Genomic DNA, 20,962 nt, shown 5'->3' on the forward strand with positions numbered 1-20,962 from the left:
AAATTTCTATGAAATTATTGGGATTTATTTTTGTCACCATTCGCACTATTTTATCGAACTAGGCCAATTTCGTGTAATTCACTTATGGAAGCCACATGATTTAAGAGCCCAGATCATAGGAAGCATCAAGGTATTTCGTTTATCCTTCTATTTGCCTCGATAGATTTCAATGATTTTATCCTGATCGACGTATTCGAAAATATGAGGAGCATCCATCAATATACCAACAGTGCCTGCTGTTGTAACAATAAAAAACATATAGAGCTGAAGCCTGTCTATTACCATTGCCACATATTTCCAGTCTTCTCTAGTCTGAAACAACAATAACATTGTTATTTTATTTCAATGCTTCATTGCCTATATTTCATTCAAATTATCTATAATGTGGATACGGAAGGGAACGGGGTAGGTAGGTACAATATACAATACATTGAAGACATTTCAGTTAGCCAAATAATAGTTTCAATTTTAAAACAGAGCATTGTACGATTAAACCTAAATCTTGGGTGTTTTTGCAAGTAAAAAAAAAATTGCAATTAAAATCTAAATTAATGCGGCAACATTGCGACGTGCTGACGTCATAAATTTTGATGATATGCATTAATTGTGTCATTGAATCGATTATAGACAAGATTAGAGGGAAGTGAACAGGATGTGGTATATGATTGGTTAGTTCTGCGCATGCGCCTTATAGTAATCTATATCTATTATGTTTATTATTTGCTAAATATATGGTTATGTTCTCGGATTATTATTAATTAATCTTATGAATGGTTGTGAAAATTCAATGAAATTCAAAAAATAATAACAAAACAGTAGTTTTTTTTATTGGTAATCGAAGAAATAAACGAACTATAGTGAAGCTAAGGCGACAAATTAAGTTTATTAAGTTATGTTAATCCCACTAAGTATCTGTTAAAATATTGTATATTACTAGAATAGACTTAATTTCAAAACGTAACTAAAATTAAAAATTAAAGTGTGAATAAAAATTATAATATATTCTAGATGTGACAAAATCTAAATCAAAATATCAACAAAATTACCAGGATGGGGAGAATGTAAAATCTAACTGGTTATCTAACACTGTTTGGTAGGATATATGTTAAAATTGTATATACCAATATTAATTTCAAGGTCCCTAGTGGTTATTAAAAACATTTATGTGTAAGCATGTACATTTAATAAGAATATATAAGGAATGGGTACTGATACGGTTGCAGATAATATTGTATATGTGTGAAGTATGAAAGACAAGAGAAGAATCTAAATATACAAGGAATATTTAGAGTAAATTGGTGCTGTGAAGAAAACAAATGTAAAGTCAATACATCAATACCACACTAATATAACATATTTCGATATTGAAATATACCATATTTGACATTAAATTTGTTTTGTTTCTTTCGTTTTAATTAATGTTTTCAATATATTTATTACATAAGAAACAATCTCGTTGAGTTTACTTTTCATTGAAATATTATTCATTTTATTTAAGTGCGCATGCGCTTTTCCCGCCAATCATGTACGACATCCTATTCACCGCTAACTACGACCAGCTTATGTTGTTTGTCTCAACTCTCGGTAATACTTAGAAAATTAAATATTTCATGAAACAGTTAAACACAATTAAACTTTATACGTAAAAATAAACTTTATTTTTTATAACATTTTTATTAGTTTTACTTTTTAAACATTATTGGATCGAATGAAAATTATTGAAAAATAAATCTTTTTCTTGAACTTTAAATAGTTTGGAATTAAATGACTCAAAACTTCTGTGTAATATTAAAACAAAAAAAATCGAATAATCCCAGTTATTTCGATCGCAAAAGCATGTATAATTGCAAATTGAGTTCTGAAAGCTAAATGGTAGAATAATACCAAAATAAGTTAGATTTATATATATGGTTTTTTACTGCCAAAAATTTGAGCTAACTAGTGACTTAATGTTCAAGCAAATACATAAATATGCATACTATCTATTCAAATCTAACCTGTATGTACAAATCCTCATTGCGTAGATGTTCCGCTATAAATTCAACAGCCTCTGTCGCTTTTGACGCTTCTGGTGAGAGCAGGATTGAATCCGAGCTCTCACTTTCTCTTCTACAACTATCAGTACCAACGGCAACCCCCAAATCCGCAGTTGTTTTCCTATTTATCTTACAATTAGGATGATGATGCAAATCTGATAATTCCATTACTTCGACTTTACTTTGTGATTCAACTGAACTGTAAAAGATGATCATCTTTGAATAAATGGGTTACTTGAGATAAATCGTGACATACCTGATGTGTTTTGGAATATCACCAGGGGAACCATAGGGATGAGGTGGTACGCCCATACCGGGCATCTCCATCATCCACCTTAATCGGGTTTTTCTTGGCCTCTTCATTAAAAGCATCGCAGGTAAATAGTTGAGAAATACTGAACGAATCCACGAAGGCATTCTAGAAATTATGAGGTTTTATAAATTTATAATATGAAATTATGTTTTTACGTACCTATGCGTTCTAGGGCCTCTGAAATTCCAATTTATTATTACTACAGTAACAAGTATGCTAACTGTATTCATTATGAATGTGAATAAAAGGTATTTGGCTATGAGCGGCAATACCAGCGATGTTGGTGGTAGAATTTTCGATACTAATAACAAGAATACAACCAACGAAAGCAAAATACTTATTCCTAATGTAACCTAAAATACATTATTCCTATATAACAATATTGAAGTGAAGTATTACGCGACTTACCTTTTCTCCAGCTTCTGCTGGTAAATAAAATACAAGAACACACAAAAACGAAATCAAAACGGTCGGTAGTATCAAATTCACAGTGTAGAACAACGTTTTCCTACGTATTATTATATAAAAGGTGATATCGGTTTCGGTAGGATGATTTCCTTCGTAAATATTTAGGTAAGCGGGTACTTCAATGATGTCCCATGTTCCCGATTTCCAATAATCGGACAAATCCACGAATTCTTTATTGTTGTATAACGCCAGCGACACTTGATCACCGTTAAAAGTCCAGGAACCAAATTTCATTATGCACGTTTGTTGGTCAAATGGGAAATATGTTACATCTATTGTACACGAACTCTGAAAAGAAATTACTTTGAGGCTAAAATTTAAAATCAAAATGACTTAATCTAATATTTAATGTAAAATCTAAATGTTAAATAAATGATTAGAAGTGTAAAACGATAAAGAAATTATATTCAGGTATAGTGTGATGTGTGGTGTACGAGGGTGGTCCGATAAGTACTTAGTCTACAAAAGAAAAACGAACATTTTGGAAAAGTGGCGATTTATTTCTCCACATAGTCTCCTTTAGCTCGATATACTTGACCCAGCGATGCTCCAACTTCTTTAACCCGTCTGAAAAATACGTTTTCTCGAGGTCTGCAAAGTGGGCCTCCGTTGCGGCGATGACCTTTTCATTCGACTCAAATTTCTACTTGGCGAATGACTTTTTCAAATTCGGATATAAAAACAAGTCGCACGGGACCAGATCTGGAGAATACGGTGGATGGAAGTGCAGGTTGTACCCCAATTTGGCCGTGGCGAATGCGGAAGTGTGAGCCGATGCGTTGTGATGGTGGAAGAGCATTTTTTTCTTAGTCAAATGAGGCCGTTTTTTCTGCAATTCGGCTTCGAATCGGCCAAATATTTGCCAATGCTCTGTGGCCATTTTGTCCTTCTCTGGGTAGTCGATGTAGATCACACACGTTCGACCGGTTACGTTCACTATTTCGACTATTCCTTGGTCTCTGGTGTGTACCAGTGGATCTATGTTTCGTCGACGGTCACGAAATGATGCTGAAACTCATTTGGATTGCGCAACAGAGTTAAGTGGTCTCAAGGTTGCGCTTGTTGTTCGGAGTAAGCAAACGTGGCACCCGTCGCACCGACTTTCATGCAAGATATAACCCACATAGTCTTTTGAGATGCTTACTGTCTCAAGTAACTACGAGATCGTGGATTTTTGTCATCTTATCCTCCGTGGTAGCCGTCTTCGGGCCACGTGGACGTAGCTCATCAGAAGCCAACGTGAGAAGAGTCTCCATATACAGCATCCAAGCGCTTTTTGATTTCGCTGCACGATTTCCCTTCCAAAAACAAAAATCGAATCAGCCACCGACATTGCTCTTTTTCCATTTTAAAAACTATGAGTCCGATTCGATTGAAATTTGGACAGTTGCCGTCTACGAGATTCTACTACACGATAGTAAATTTCTCTTGCGATAGTAGCGCCATCGGGCGGTGAGGCTAATCGTAAAAAATAAAGTACTAATCGGGCTGCCCTCATCTATCAGATATCGAAACTGCCGCCCTTCAGATATTAATATATAATATATGTTTGACCATTACATATTTAGCTGAAAATATTTTAACGCTTTAAGATTTATCTCGAAAAACAAACATGGTTTAGATTCATACCAACGCAGTAAGATCATTTTGGCAAGACCGCTCATAAAATAGAGGCTAACTATACCTAATAGCTAGTTATACCTAAAAAGTGAACTAAACAATGTAAGTAGAACAGTTGATTCGGCGATCCGGATGGCGAGTAGTTTTATGCGACTAATTCCAAGGGAATGAGAGAAAATAAAAAACTAAACTATAATGCAATACTTTCAGAATATGCTCTGCATTGTAATGTCATGATAAAGGTGGTTACTGATAAATAAGAGAAGATGCTCCCATTGCAGAAATAATCTGCAGTGAGACAAATAAAGTTTATATGCTAAAAAGATGTAGATAAGGGATGGTGAGCCATTACAAGCGTTTACAAAGTCAGCAAGCGATTAATGCTATGCTCTATCAGATATATTATGCCATAAAAGACAACGACTTGAGTTAAAAAAGAAGAAAAATGCTATCACGATAATATTCGACCACAAAATCCTATCAAAAAAACTTATTTGGTTTAAATATATCTGTAATTATATACCACAACATTATATTACTGAACACATGAAACACATATATTGAACACAAAAAACGACCGCATGTAATAAAAAAAAAAGAAATACATGTAAAAAAATTAATGGAATATTCAAAGTCTGATGTGTGATTAGTGAGAAGTTAGATAGAGATAGATGGATAGTATATACCTAAGAATAACTAACTAATTAATACATTCATTTAATCTTTTAAATTTATTTCCTGACATATAGAAGCGTCATATATTTTTATGCATTCAGTATAAACATAAAAAAAAGCATATTAATATGAGCCTTGGGAATATCTGAGGTATATGTTATTTCTAGTCTCTCCTAATATACATCCCTGTAGGCTTATTTGAAATTGTTATAGTTAATGTTGCAAAAATATGTTTCCTCATTAATAAAACATACGTTTGTTATTAAGAACATAAAGTTATATTTACCTGGTAGATAGCAGGTGGGACCCACAGCACCTCCCCGTTGGGGTATATCAGAACATTTGATTTGTATCTGACTTCGTAATTACCATCAGCGCTAAAATAAAAATTTCCTATTTATTATATTCTCGATCAGTGTGACAATATATATATATATATATATATATATATATATATATATATATATATATATATATATATATATATATAAATATAAGAATTAATATCTAGTTTTATTTATGAGTATCATCTATATATGACCAAGAATGACAATAAAAAGTGATTAGAGTATATGGTCTCTTGTTTGTTGTGGTATTGTTTGTAACAGATATTTATTAGACGTTTAAAAGTTAACGGTTCAGAAATCTAAATAATAAACTGCGAAACTAAATAGAATTTAAATTGCCCTTTAGGATATCTAATTCTCTATAATGCAGAAAATGTTTATTTCATTGTGTTCATATTACACTATATGACTGTTTGACCATGACCACTGAGTATAAAAATATATCCAAACTCCTTACATATCATTCCAATATTGTAAAGTCGCATTTAAACGGAAAATACTTTTAAACAAAATAAAAGAAAATTAAAATAATACCTTTTAAAAATATCAATATTTCTAGAAGCTGTTGACGGTTTTATTTTAGACTATCTAATAAAACTGATCTGATTTATTAATGACATTTCTTATAGAAAATATATGTTATATTTTGAAAATCCCAACAACCCAAACTTGTCCAGATGCACCAGTAGTTAGATTTCAAGTTTCGAGCATTATGCACTGAATTAGTTTAAAACAAACAAAACAAAGTTCCTCTCGAAGGAAAGTTTGTTTTTCAATACGTAGATTTGAACGAAAATTAGTATAATAATGGTGATCATTAATGTGAATATTTTAATGAATTAATACGTAATTTTTTTAAAAATATTTTATCATAACTTTGAGAAAATAGTAAATTTACTCACTTATTAAATAACACTATGTCTGGTTTCCAGACTTTATCAGGTGGCAACCTCAGTACTGCGATTCCTCCATAGTCTGCTTCATCCCATTGTAATTGATAGTCGTTCCAAACCTAAAATAATTATTATCAGAAACGACTTAAGTTACACATTGCATATCTTACCAGCCGTAACCAGACATTTGATTTCAAAATTTGATTTTTCTCGTTCTGTAATATGAAAAATGTGTAGTCAGTTTTTGGTAGAAAATATAAGAATGAGTAGTATTTCCCAATTTTCCTAATCGTTGATCAGAAAACAACAGCAAATAAAATGAAGTGGCATTGAAAATCGAATTTAAGGACAAAAAAGATAATCTGTTTGGATGTATCCCATTTAGAAAGTGTTACCAGTAATATAATAACTACCACACATTTTAAATTTGATGTATTTTATGAAAAATTAAGGGTTATTAAGTAAGTATTATATATTGATAAAAGAATATTTTAATGATTATAGAACTAAAATAACTAGGACTACAACTTAGGAATATATTTAGCAACGATTGTTTAAGAAACAAAAGAACAAAAATATTATTAATAAAATACATATACAAAGGCATTCAATAGGCAAAAATATGTATTGGCCAGAAAAAAAGACATGAGTAGTGAAAGATGCAAAAGAAAGATGTCGAGGATGCTCCACGGCCTTTCTCAGTTGATAAAAATTGTCAACTCAGCTTAAACAAAAACAGTAATGATGCTCTTACGACAAAAAAATCCTACTAAAGGAAAACAAAAGATTCTATATTGGAGTAGTAATACAATTTGATTATTTTAATTCCTTAAAAATTGCTTATAAATATGTTTTAGATATTTTTATAAAAGTGTCCTTTTATAACAATACAAATTTTTTTGAATAAATAATTGAATTCAATACGATATTCTCTATTAATAATAATTAAACAAAAATTAATTTTCATTAATAAAACCACACCTCCATTCTTAAATGTTCATTTCTTGATGGCATTGTTCATCCTGACTTGACAAAAACCACGCCCCCCACTACAAAATAACTCACTAATTTTTTTTATTAAAACACTGTTGTATGTAATTACAACTTAAAATTATCTCCATATAATAAAAACATCATAATACAAAGACAAACACATTTACGACATAATATCATTGTAAACATCAACAAATAGAGAAAGCCACACCCCCTGAGTGTGACCGACCAAACTCATTTTATGTAACAAAACATTAAAATGCACATAACCTTGTAATAACCTATCCCAATATACAAATGAAATTATAAATAAAAAGTTGGTAATATCTTTATTTTCCTTAATTACTTATACTTAATTTAATGTTAAAATAAACCCATATATAGAAGACCACACCCCCTATTTTTACGAAGAATATATGAAAAGAAATATTTCTATAGATTTGTTTATATTGAGTCAAGATATAAATAAACAAAAACATTTTTTAGTATGTATCCTTTAAATAATATAATTGCATGTTTTTATATAAATACTAGGAATAATCACTGGAAATGTATTAGTTTGCAAGATATAAACTGTGATGGAAATGTGTATTAGGGAAACGCCCAATGTTATATTAATTTCTTCCTGCGACACTATAACTTCCAATACTTCTATGTTAAGATGTTGATGACAAATTAAATATAATGTAACTAAATTGCTATAAATAGATTTGCATTACTGAAGAAAACAAAAGAAATGCATATGCTCAAAATAAAAGGATGACTATTTATTTACTTGACAGTTTGAATAACGAACATGAACAATAAACAATACACTTTTGCGACAACACAATTTAGTGAACAATGAATACTTACCACATTGATTAACTGAACGAAAGCCAAACCAAATCTGACATCCAATTTTTCAGTCATATTCTGAACTGGCCGTATTAGTTTGTTATAGCCACGAAAAAGATCTCTAACTAATCTTTCCTCATCTTCTGAGCAATTTCCTGAAAGGAAAATGTGGGTTTGTTGTACGAATTTATTGTTCGTATGTGTAGATTTCTTGATTTCAATTTAGTGGGTGTGCCTGTTAAAATATAGACACTCACCTATGACAACAATATAAAGAAGAAGCAACACCCAAGAAATCACTAGACGAGCCACTATTGTCCTCCACATGGTTGATATAAGGTATGACTTAATATCATCGACATAAAGACCGAAAACTGTTGGTTTCTTCCATTATTTTAATCAAAATGTTGTTAAACCCGTTTTGTCAAATATCTATAAATGTATCTCCTCCATGTGGATATCTGTACATAACTGTTTGTCCTTAACGTACATGTCACTAAACTAGTAAACCAAGTCACAGGAAAAATTATCACACACTGTAGATAAACCACTCGTTATTAGTTGTTTTCTTCTATAAATAATTGTTAAGACGTAACATCCTTACTGCGAAAGACCGATACACATACCAACGAACACAAGTGAACTCACAACGACATGTACCGAGAGTTGTAAGAGAAGTCTTGTAGGAGAGTTTCGCCCTGTTGTTCTCTCATCCCCACTCATGTTCCTCCTGTCAACAGTAGGAGATGGCGCATTAAAATGGAGAGAGTGAGTAATATTGGCATTTCTCTTTCCCCTTTTTGCGGCGCTTGGATGTAGCGGGCGGAAAAAGCGTTCGGAAATATCCGAATCGTTTGCAGGAATGTAACAGATCTTTTGGATCGCAGTCAACCTTTGACTGTCAGATGTTTAACAAGGTGCGCTTGGATTCTGTCATTATTTCTTTTATAATTCATATATTTTGAAATGCTCCATCAAATGTAAAAACATCAGTAGAGAAATTTTTATTACAGATTGTGGGACAGATTTTTTTAATAACGTTTTGAACTTCCATGTAATTTTTCTCAAACATACAAATAACAAAAGGAAAATATTACGTTATGATGTTAAAAATGTCATTACAGATTTCATTTTAATTGACAGTGATTCATTACAGTATATTACACTCATTATATTTGATAAATTATTATCGAATAACGCTTTTAGTTATTGTATATGTACATTTAATCTTTAGGCTATATTACTTAGTACATGTACAACCTTACTTACATATACTTAGTATATGTATGTTTTATGATCATTTTTTATCATTAAAATGTTTTATTTATTAAAAGGTTGAAACCAAAATGGAAAATTGGGATATGACTGCGTTACTATAAGTTTTGTAAAAGTGTTTGATGGGCTGCATCAGTTTCTTCAGCCATTTTCAGCGTTCCATGATCACAGTTTGTTTACGTCGAATAATTCAGTAAGTTAGTTTCGGCTTGATGATAAATCCATTTTTCCTGTTTCAATTCGATAGTATGATTGTGGGTAGCTGGATTGTGGGCGGATCAAAGTTACTAAATACTATGATATACCGAATTTACACTAAATAAATCTAGTTAAATTCAAATAATCGAATTTCCGATAACCTCATATTCTGAACTGGCCATATTAGTTTGTTATGAATCTCTCACATAATATATATGTTATATTTGCGTAGACAAAAACACTAATTACTTAATTTTTAAAAATCGTAAGAAATGACTAAGAACGTTTTTCGTAGAAAGTATTATAATGAGTAATATTTTCCAATGTTTTTAATCGTAAAGGTTTCAAACACATATTGAATGATACTAAGTTTATGTCATAAACAGGCTATGGAGTTGTCTTGAATAATTCATTGTTACGTTGTATTTCATTGGTACACAACTATGGGTACTTTTGATAATTTCGATTTACTCAGTTTTCTCAGACTTCAGTCTTTCTTAAAAAAAAACATTGGCATGTGATTGTTCATCAGGATTCTAATAATAATAAAAAAGCTCTATCACCACTTTGAAATCATTTACTCATTATTTCTTCAGGCATTAACTTGGTGTAATTTTTATAATGTTTTCCGAATATACCCCCATTACAATCTCAGTAACAATAGACACATTCACTACAAACAGATCAAATAAGGTACCGTTCAAAATATTTCCTTTTCGTCAAAATGTAATAGTCAAAAATTCATCTGCTCCATTACTACTTTATATATTATTTCATTGTTTCTCGCATCTCTTGAATACATTAGCGTAAATATTTTATTATTTTTGTATGCTTTTCTACTCATTTATTAAAGTCAATCAATGCAGAATGCAACGCAATAGCGTTGCAACATGTGTATTATGCAACGAAAATGTTATAAAGTTTGTAGTATACCACTAGAAAATAAAAGAACTTCAGTCAAATAAAATGACAGCGGTACAACGATTAAGACAAATCGACGAAACTCAACATTCTGCAAAGCCATCTGTCATTGAAAATAAAGAACTAGTAGAAACAGCAATTACAACGGCAAAAAATATATACGACAAAAATCTAGCGATAAACAAGTTATAGTAAAAAAGCAGGAAACTGTAACCAACGAGCCTACCATCGTCGACATGATGAAATTGCTCAGTGGATTTCAGACTGGTATACGGCAAAATTTAAGTCAGTTAGTAAACATGGTAGAAAAATTACAAAAATCCCAAAACATGTTAAAGAAAAATAAAATTGGGTAATCTGTTCTTAAGAATTATAACATGGAACGTAAAAGGGCTAAATCAGCGAGCCCGAGAACTAGAACTATTTCTGAGAACAAATAACATAGATATAGCTCTCATATTGGAGACTTATTATACTAAAAAAAAAAACATTAAAATACGGGGTTATGATGCATATCGGACAGTACACCGTAGTGGACGTGTTCGACGCGGAACAGCTCTAATAATAAAACAAAATATACAGCATTTCCAACAAGACGAGATTTAAAAAAATGCAAGCCAGGCTGGTTAGTATTGAAAAGGTCGCAGGGGTGTGCAACTGCAATGGTAAGTAGTGGGGCAAAGTTTTGCTTAGTTCAATCATTAGGGGCGCTGACAACGCGAATTTGATTGGTTAGTTTAAAATAGTTATGTAGAAACCTGTAATGAAAATACTGCCATTTCGCCTCATTATTTTGTGACGTCATATTTATTGGCCAATAGTATTTAAATGAAAATCAAATTTAATTTTTAAAATTAATTTATTAAAATAAAATCCTATAAAAATATACATAAGTGTAAATAATATAAATATATATAAACAAAAAGCAAAAAAAAATAATTATGAACTCTATTCTAGGCAAAATTAAAATATCTATAATTCTTCTGTAACGCCTTTCCATATATGTTTAGTGTCATCAATTTTATGGGATCTATTAGAGTTCTAACTTATCTTGATATATTGAAGGTAAAGTTTAAATCCTTCCTTGTTGATATTGCATTAACTTCATTAAACCAAAAATACAATCACATCTCATAATAACTTAAAATTTGGTCTTGAAAGTCATTATGGATTGGACAGTTGAAACACAAAAAATGTATGTGTTTTTTAAAGATATTTAGATTTTGTGGAACTACTTATTATAGAATGTGGACACATATTGCATGTTGTCTCTTTTTCAGAAGTTTTGTTAAATAGGCTGAAATAAGACAAAATACAATATTAAACTCTTGTTTTTCTCAGAGCAAAATTCTCTGAGAATATAGACTCAACTGGTGATTTAACAACCTCAAGTGGTACTAGATTTCCCGTTAAAAAAAGAATATAAGTTATCTAACACGTTCATCTTTACAATTTTCCCTGGGAGAATGATGTGAAAAAATTGAAGTGATGATCCCTTTTAAAGAATTCTCGAACATAGTAGGTGAAAGATGCTGTTTCTACCTCTATGACCTCTAATAGATCCAACAAAATTCTTTAAGCAATCTTGGTTAAACAAATGTAGTTATTTGTAAATTTAGACAAAATAGATTTCTTTAAGGTAATAAATCCCCTAAAAGTAGCAATTAAATTTTTAATTTATGGCATCGTAACAAATATTTTCTTAACAAGGCAATCAAATTTAAATATATAATTCCTCTACTATAAAATGATTGGACACTGATTGTTCTAAAAAGTTAAAGTACTACAAATATTTTAGGGATATTTTACAATTAAAAGTAGTATTTATTACTACTAACATCTTCATAAGTAGATTTTGATTTTCTGTAAACAAACAATATGTAAACAGACATGTAGTAGATAGATAATTTTATATGTACCTGATAAAAACAATGTTGGATATGCATTTACCCTAATACCTGTTCGTGAAGGAAGGGTAATTCTAAATTTTTCAGTAAAATGTCCGTAACAGACACCATGACGTTGATATATTCGCATTGTGGTTTATCCAGGTAACTTACTACTATTTACTTGATCAACCCATTTTTGGAAAGGAGCGAGATCATTCTTTGGGAAACGATGTCTAATTTCAGTAGTAGATTTTTACCCCGGTACACTACATCTTTTACTACACTGACGCATTGTCATCAATTTTTATATTATTACTCCATAATAATTAATGTAAAACAGAAAATATGCATAACGTAAAACCAAAACCTAAAAACAACAAACATAAAAATGGACGCCCACAGAAAATGCTGACTTCACACAATTTGATCGACCAATCACGTTTCATGTTAGTGGCGGCACCAGGAATTTAAACTAGCCAATCACAATTTGCGATCGCAGCTCTACAGTTGATTGAACTAAACAAAACATTTCCCCAAGGTCGCCTATACCGTGAAATTTCTATTTTTTCTATGAAAGAACGGCGCTGAAATAAACATAGGAGCTAAATAGTGTCCACCAAGATACAAAATAAAACAATACAGAGATTTATTTTTAAAATTAAGACCAAGGTTTATTACTGGAGAAGACTTTAATGTTAAACACACAGCCTAAGGTTCACGATTAATAATACGTGGAAAAGGAAACGAATTACCCGTTGCAATAAATATCACTAATTGTAACTATTATTCAGGTCGTGAACCCACTTATTGGCCTACCGACATTAATAAAGTGCCAGACCCACTGGATTTTTGCATTTCGAAAAGCATCTCATCAAATCAAATGCATATCGGGAGCTTGTATGAGTCTGATCACACTCCAGTATTGTCAACAGTAGGCGCGGCAATTTAAAAAAAAACAAAGAAACCTAATTTACTAAGTGGAACACGTTTAGACTTATAATGCAGGAACAAAGCAGTTTAAAGGTAAGACTCAAAACTATAGACGATCTTGAGCTGCAAACCCGAAATATAATTGAACAAATTCGGTCTGCTGCAAAAGAAGCTACCCCGACATCAAGAGAGAAATCAGAATATGAGGTAAATTACCGGCTTGAAATTAGAGAATTGATAAAAGAAAGACGAAAAGCTAGAAGAGTAAGACACAGAATCAGAAATGCTGTAGACAAAACAATATTTAATATAATTAGTAATCAGACAAATCAAAAGATTAAAAAATATAAACAGAGCTGCTTCGAAAAATATGTAAGTGAATTAAGCCTAAAAACAGACAAAGATTACTCGCTATGGAAAGAAGTTCGGAGACCTAAAAGACTAATTATTAGAGTACCGCCTATTAAAAATGATCAAAATGAATGGATTCGACGCCACGATGGAAAAGATATATATAAATATATGTGAATGATATAGAATCTACAATAGATATAAATCCTGTTTATCAGCCTTGTTACTCTTTTATTACTCTCTTACTCTGTGCACTTGGTCGACTGTGGAGTGGTAAAAACAGATCTCCAGTTTCGTCGAAATCCAAACTGGAGATCTGGTATCTCTATAAATGGTTTAATACGTTTTAACAGCAATTTCTCAAATAATTTTCATATCTTACGTAGCAGTGACATAGGCCTGTAAGATCCAACTTATTCTGCCGGTCTGCCAGGTTTTTTAAGCATAATTATTCGAGTAATCTTAAGACATTTCGGAACATGCTTCAGTCTCAAACAGGCATTGAATATATATGTCAACATGATGATTGCTTTTTGTGGCAGCTCTTTCAATAACCCAGGCGAAATATCATCAATTCCAGCTGCCTTTTTAGGATTGAAGTGTTTTTAGGATTTCTGTGGCAACTTCCATTGAAGAAATCAGATTTACAGCTATATCGGGCTAATAAACAGAATTTGTATCCATTGTATTTTTTATTTGGTTGGAATACGTTAGCTAAATGTTGTGCGAATAGTTCAGCTTTTTCATCGTTGCATCGAACCCATTCATTTCCCATCATTTTTAATAGGAACTACTCTAAATGGTCTTTTAAATCCCAGTTGCTCTCTATAGCGAGTAATCTTTGTTCAGTTCCGGGGTTTTCATACACTTACATATTTTTCGAAGCAGCTCTGTTTATATTTTTTAATCTTTTGATTTGTCTTATTACTAATTCTATTAAATATCGTTTTGTCTACAGCATTTCTGGTTCTGTACCATACTTTTTTCTCCGATATACCTTTCGGTATATCGGAGAAAAAAATAATTGATATATTTTTGCAGCTTTTCGTCTTTCTTTTATCAATTCCCTAATTTCAAGACCGTATTTCAATTATATTTCGGGTTTGCTGCTCAAAAGTCGTCGTTTCAAGATTGTCTATACTTTTGAGTCTTACGTTTAAACTTTTTTCTGTAAATACTGTGGCTCGGCTATTACTTATCGCAGCTCCGTAGTGTTAGTGACGAGGTCCGGAGTAGAAACATAGCATAGTACTCTATGTTACCTTTAAACGTGTAATCTATTCCATGATGATATATGATAAATGATTATGTACTATAGTCATGTAATATTATGAAAGTATCTTTATTTATATTTTATTTAGCAACACGTTAGACAAAAAGCAAAACACATTAGAACCAAAATAAAACAACTATACTGGTTAGTCGGAAGATACTCTCAACTTGATCTAAAATCAAAGAGGTTGATCTATAATACAATTATAAGGCCAATTTGGACCTATGGGTTGCAAATATGGGGTTGCACTAAAAATTCAAATCAACTAGTCATACAACGCTGTCAAAACAAGGTTCTTCGATTGATTGCCAATGCCTATCGCTATGTAACCAATGAAGAACTGCACGATGACCTGGAAATCAAATGGATTTGCGAAGTTATCCAAGATTTCGCCTTGAAACACGAAAGAAGATTACTAAATCATACTAACGTGGAAGCAATACAACTGCTGGACAGCGCGCAAGATGTCAGGAGATTGAAGCGGACAAAACCATACGAACTTATATAAAGTGTATACATTTAAAACTATAGCTATAAGTTAATAATTAATGACTAATTATAATTTTATAATTGGGGAATCAGTATGTAGATTTATTTTCTCGCACTCGTCTTGCTTGTTAATTAATCCAAGTACATAGGAAAAGTAGTAATAAAATAATTGTAAATTAAGATTGTACTAAGCGTATCTAATAAAGATTTTATTTATACTTTTTTTATATTTATATATTAGCTTTATAATTTATTCCCTTTATTCATATACTTCTATAATTCTAATTATACACATTGTACTCTCGTAAGTTCTATTCTATTCCAATCTTCACAACGATCATGTTCTTGGGCGAAACTTTTGCAGCTTCCTAGATCCTAATTTAAGAGAAATTTGGTATTTATATATATATATATATATATATATATATATATATATATATATATATATATGTATATATATATATATATATATACATATATATATATATATATATATATATATATATGTATATATATATATATATATATATATATATATATATATATATATATATATATATATATATTTAGTTTTAATCATCTCAGGCCACAATTATTGTCGAAGTTAATTTAAAATTACCTTTCATTTTTTATGTTATCCTGACGACATAGAGATTTTATGTTATAAGAATATTAAAATTAGGCAAAAAAAGTTACTATTACATCATTATTATTACATATTAATGCATTTAAAATAAATTTATAAATATTTCGTATACAAAGCTAACATATATATTAAGGATAAAAATGTTATTATGTAACTCAATTTGTATGCAACTCATAATACTACAGCTTTGGACAACTATATTTTAGTGGATTAGATTTGACAATGTAATTTGTCTTTTTTATTTACAACATATTTCTCGAAATGTCGTTTCTTTATATTTTATTTATAATCGCTTGAACCCAGACATTTATTTATTATTAACGAATACAATTATTCATTTTGCATCAGACTTTTCTTGACGATTACTTGCCACAGATTCAATATTTTTAGTTTACACAACTGCTTGCTGGGTCGGAATTAGGGGTGTTGGCCACCGAAAAAAATATCGACCTTTCGGTATATTGGAGAAAGAGAAAAAAAGAATTGATATATTTTTGCAATAAGTATAAAAAATATCGATATTTGAAAGAAAAATAAAAATAGTGAAATATTAACTTAAAAATATATATATTTTGAATATTTTAAAAGGTAGTGGTGTATCTTTAAAATTAAGTACCAATTTTAAAGGATAATTAAAAATCATATTTAATTTATTTTGAGAAAGTATAGGCTAAAAAATATGGATATGTCGATATATCGGTCGAAAAAATATCGGTCAAAATATCGATATTTTTTTCAGAAAATATCGATATAAAGATATATCGATATTTTCTCTGCATCCCTAGTCAGAATGTTTTGAATTGGGGGTGTCGGCCACCCAGAACAATATCGATATTTCGATATATCAGTATTGTATAAAATTGATATTTTTAAAACATATCAATATATCGAAAAAAAAATCGATATTGTACAAAAGATATATCGATAATTTTAAGAAAAAATAAAAATATTGATATATCGTTCCAAAAAAATATATATATTATATTTTTTCACCATCCTTGTTTTGAATATAATAATTATTATTTTTTCCAAAAACCAGTTGTGGAAATTAGTATCGCACTAACCCTAAATGTTATGTTTACATTATAAAATAATAAATAACTAATTTAATAATTTATGTAATACATTCACAGGTAGATCAAATTTACTGACAGGAAAATTTAACGTTACGTTATTAACAAATATTGGTATTGTTCATCATATTGGTTTATTAAGTTATAATTAGTGTTGGGAACAATCGACTGAAATCGACTATCGACTGTTTACTAATTGACTACTTTTTACTATCGACTGTTTCAGTCGCTATTTTTGGCCCGACTGATTTTACTACTATTTACTACCGACTGTTTCAGTCGTTTATTTTAGTTGCTATTTTCGGTTCTTCTTCGACTGATTTTTAACAATGTGGCTGTGTCGTTCTGACAGCGACTTTGAAACTAATGCGCCGAATTTATGCTTATATAGATTTATATGTAATATATGTGGTTTTATGTTTTTTTGTAGTTTGCTTGTGAATAACTATACATTGTAAATTAATATTGCATTTTGGAACGCTAGTTTTCGAGGGCAAAAAAAATAAATTGTAAATGATAAATTGTAAGATACTTTTGACTGGTATAATAGGTAATACTTTGGGCTGGTAAAATAGGTAATACTTTTTTGATAAACTTTCACGATTTTTGTCCAAGCCTTTTGTTTGTCAAAACTGTTTTCCTAAAATCTTGAAAACTAAATTTAGGTTACAAAGGTTTCAGAAATTGCATCGATTCCAAAAGATTTGAAGAATTTCTTACAGTAGCAGTTGTTAAATTTCTTTTAAAAATATTAACAGTAAAGAGGCGAATAAAGTATATTAAATATTTGTAATAAATACATTTTCTGATAGGAAAACTCTAATATTCAACAATTTATTTTGATCGCCATTAAGAAGAGCACCACAGTTTTTATTTGTTGACGAATAAACTATTAACAGAATGTGTTCAACTTTTAATGCCCATTGAAATAATGACCACCGAGTTTTCTGGTGAAAGATATCCCACGATGTCAGTAATTATACTGTTAATAAGAGGACTGAAACATTCCTTCTAATCCAGGATTTTAACAAGTGAATGGGGACAAAAACCCAAAATTCTCTGTTAGATGTCATCAATAAAGATTGGCAATTTTAGAAATGAACACGATATGTGGGAAATCCACATTTTCAGATCCTAGATTTAAAAAAGCAGGATTTGGTATTGCAAATAATTCTGAGGCGATACAAAAAGTTATCACAAAAGAGGTATCTTCCATTCCACTTCAAAAAATACAAATATAGTTCCACAACTCGAAATTCAAGACACAACTACTGACCAAGAATGTATTGATATCTGGAGATACCTTGATAAAAAAAATGACTAGAATGGAAGAAGTAATGACTCCAAGTACTGCAGTAACTTTAGAGATTAAGCAGTATTTGGATATGCCATTTATTGGGCATTTAGAAAACCCATTGGATTTTTGGCAAGCCCATAGAATGACACTACTTGAATTATATCAGTTACACGTAAAATATTCCTCTATATCTGTCTCCTCAGAATGAGTTTTTTCAAAATCTGGGCAAATAATTAACGATCGAAGAAATCGCTTCACGGGAGAAAAGTTGAACTTCCAGTTGAAGAGAGTGAACTTGGTATATTCCAGAACAGTAATTTAAAAATATTTCCGTTCAAAAATAAATAAAACTTTTATTTAAAAAGGGTCTGGTAGTTATTGTACGATCATTTTTAGGTTCGTCATGGATTAGATTTTTCAATGATTAGGTATACGTTTACATTTTATTTAGTAGTTATGGTTATCGAACATCTCTAGTTCCTATATCTTCGTCTGACATCACGAATAGAAAAAACAGTCCAACCGTTCATTTGACTGAAAATAGTAATTACTGTTTTCAGTCGCTATTTTTTTGACTATAGACTGTTTTGCGACTATCGACTATTTCGACTGTTTTCAGTCGATAGTTCCCAATGCTAGTTATAATAGTAAATCAGCTTCTGTGTTAAGTTGAATATATTTATCACAAATAATCTGATTATAAATTTATCAACTTTTAAATATAAACGAAAAAAAATATTATTATTTTGGGGATATTGGGGATATTAGTTATAATAATGGGCTTTAAATAAAACACAAAGAACGAAAATCAACTTATTTAATTGTTTTAAAGTTCAGTTTAAATCTTTTTTAACGAAGTTACAAACAGTTTGGAATATAAAATACTAATTAAATTAGCGTTTGGGTTGCGATAGATTTATTAAAGGAATTGTCATTTTCTTAAACATTTCCGTAACCTTGGAAGATGTTGACTATCAGTGACAGATTGTCAAATTTGTTTGTTTTTTAGTTTTCGTTAATGTGGATAATAATGAAGTCAATTAATTTCAATGGGCGAACACCTTATGTTACACAACAATCGAACGATAGTCTTTTATTTATTTATTTTAATTATTTATAGTTAGAATAATTTAAGATTTCTTGTGATTCAATCTTTTATAATACAATGCTTATTTTACCATATAATTTTTTGTTAAGAGAGATAGATCAGAGAAATATCTTGTAAGAATTAATAATAATTATATCTATTTTTTCTATGTGCTATTTCTACTTTCTTAAATTTATTGGGAAAAAAATATTAGCGCAATCAATATTTTATTAACAAAGTTATGCTAATTTTTTGTTAGGAGTACAAATATTTTAATTAATTTAAACAAAATACTTAGGGTATTTTACATTATTTAATACTGCAACTGTTATTTTTGAAATTACTAAAACAATCATTAAACATATAATATAATGTTATAGTCATTTGATTGTCACATTATTTATTTCCTATATTTTTAAATAATTGTATTAAGTTCACTCAAAATAGATATTCGGTGATTTTTTTATTTTTAGCACTTTAAATTTATTTATAATATATTTAATTGAATAAGCTAATATTGAATTAAGTAATAAATAAGATATAGGCCACTTAAATTATTTGTAACTAATTTTGTGTCTTATTTTTTAGGACGAATACGTATAAAGATAACTCGCCTAAAAACCTAAAATGTGTATTCCGACATTGCGTTATATATAAATACTATATCCCAAAATTATTTAGGATAAAGCCCATAAGATATATTTTGCCAATTAATATGCGACATACAACATCGTAGCTTATGACAGTAATATTTTTCTACATTTAATACTACAAATTGTCTTTGTTTTTTTACATAATACTGTATTTTTAACATGGCGAATTTGACGTAAAAAAAAATATTAACGTAAATTAATTCAATATATTTCAGTTTCAGTAATTTTTAAAATTTTTCATCAATTTTTAAATATATCACTTGTTTTTTATTATTAATTTTTTATAATTTTTTAATATTAATTATATCAAATTGCTTTAATTATTAAGATTAGCTTTTCTACTTATAAATACGTTATGGATCAAATTTAGTTAATATAATTAGGTAAAATAGTACAGTTGAAACATCAATTAAATATTAAATTCATTCTAATTTAATTATATTTGACATACTAAACTCTTAGTAATTATTATTAGATATTAATTAAGTTAAAGTGATGTTTATTTAATAAGCATTCTATTAGTTGCAATATTAAATCGAATAATGAGTACAAATAAAATTTATTTAAAATATTGTTTGCGCTGGTTATTAATGAAATGAATCGATTCAAAACAGTGCTCAACTATAAAACAAACAGTTATGTACACGTACACGAACGTTTAAAATGAATTTTTCTTTGAGCAGTAGTTGAAATTCATG

The 20,962-nt window shown here is 29.8% G+C and overlaps 1 protein-coding gene across 2 annotated transcripts; it reads right to left on the reverse strand.

The window, feature by feature from the left end:
• nAChRbeta1 (nicotinic Acetylcholine Receptor beta1) lies at nucleotides 1–8,642 on the reverse strand. Of its 2 annotated transcripts, XM_076405684.1 has the most exons (10): nucleotides 8,440–8,642; nucleotides 8,201–8,337; nucleotides 6,523–6,567; nucleotides 6,362–6,471; nucleotides 5,399–5,489; nucleotides 2,758–3,105; nucleotides 2,509–2,702; nucleotides 2,293–2,454; nucleotides 1,998–2,235; nucleotides 1–312 (listed from the first exon to the last, which is right to left on the reverse strand). In XM_076405684.1, exons 1-10 carry the CDS (start codon nucleotides 8,507–8,509, stop codon nucleotides 148–150), a joined length of 1,560 nt encoding a protein of 519 aa, XP_076261799.1. In that variant the 5' UTR covers nucleotides 8,510–8,642; the 3' UTR covers nucleotides 1–147. The 2 variants fall into 2 exon arrangements, with proteins under 2 accessions (XP_076261799.1, XP_076261800.1); XM_076405685.1 differs by lacking the exons at nucleotides 8,201–8,337; nucleotides 8,440–8,642 and adding an exon at nucleotides 7,334–7,449.
• Nucleotides 8,643–20,962: the final 12,320 nt, after the last annotated feature.

The sequence above is a fragment of the Rhynchophorus ferrugineus genome, unplaced genomic scaffold, assembly GCF_030347505.1.
Source record: "Rhynchophorus ferrugineus isolate W39M unplaced genomic scaffold, kcgeb_rfMv2 rfM5, whole genome shotgun sequence".
Classification (NCBI taxonomy): domain Eukaryota; kingdom Metazoa; phylum Arthropoda; class Insecta; order Coleoptera; family Curculionidae; genus Rhynchophorus; species Rhynchophorus ferrugineus.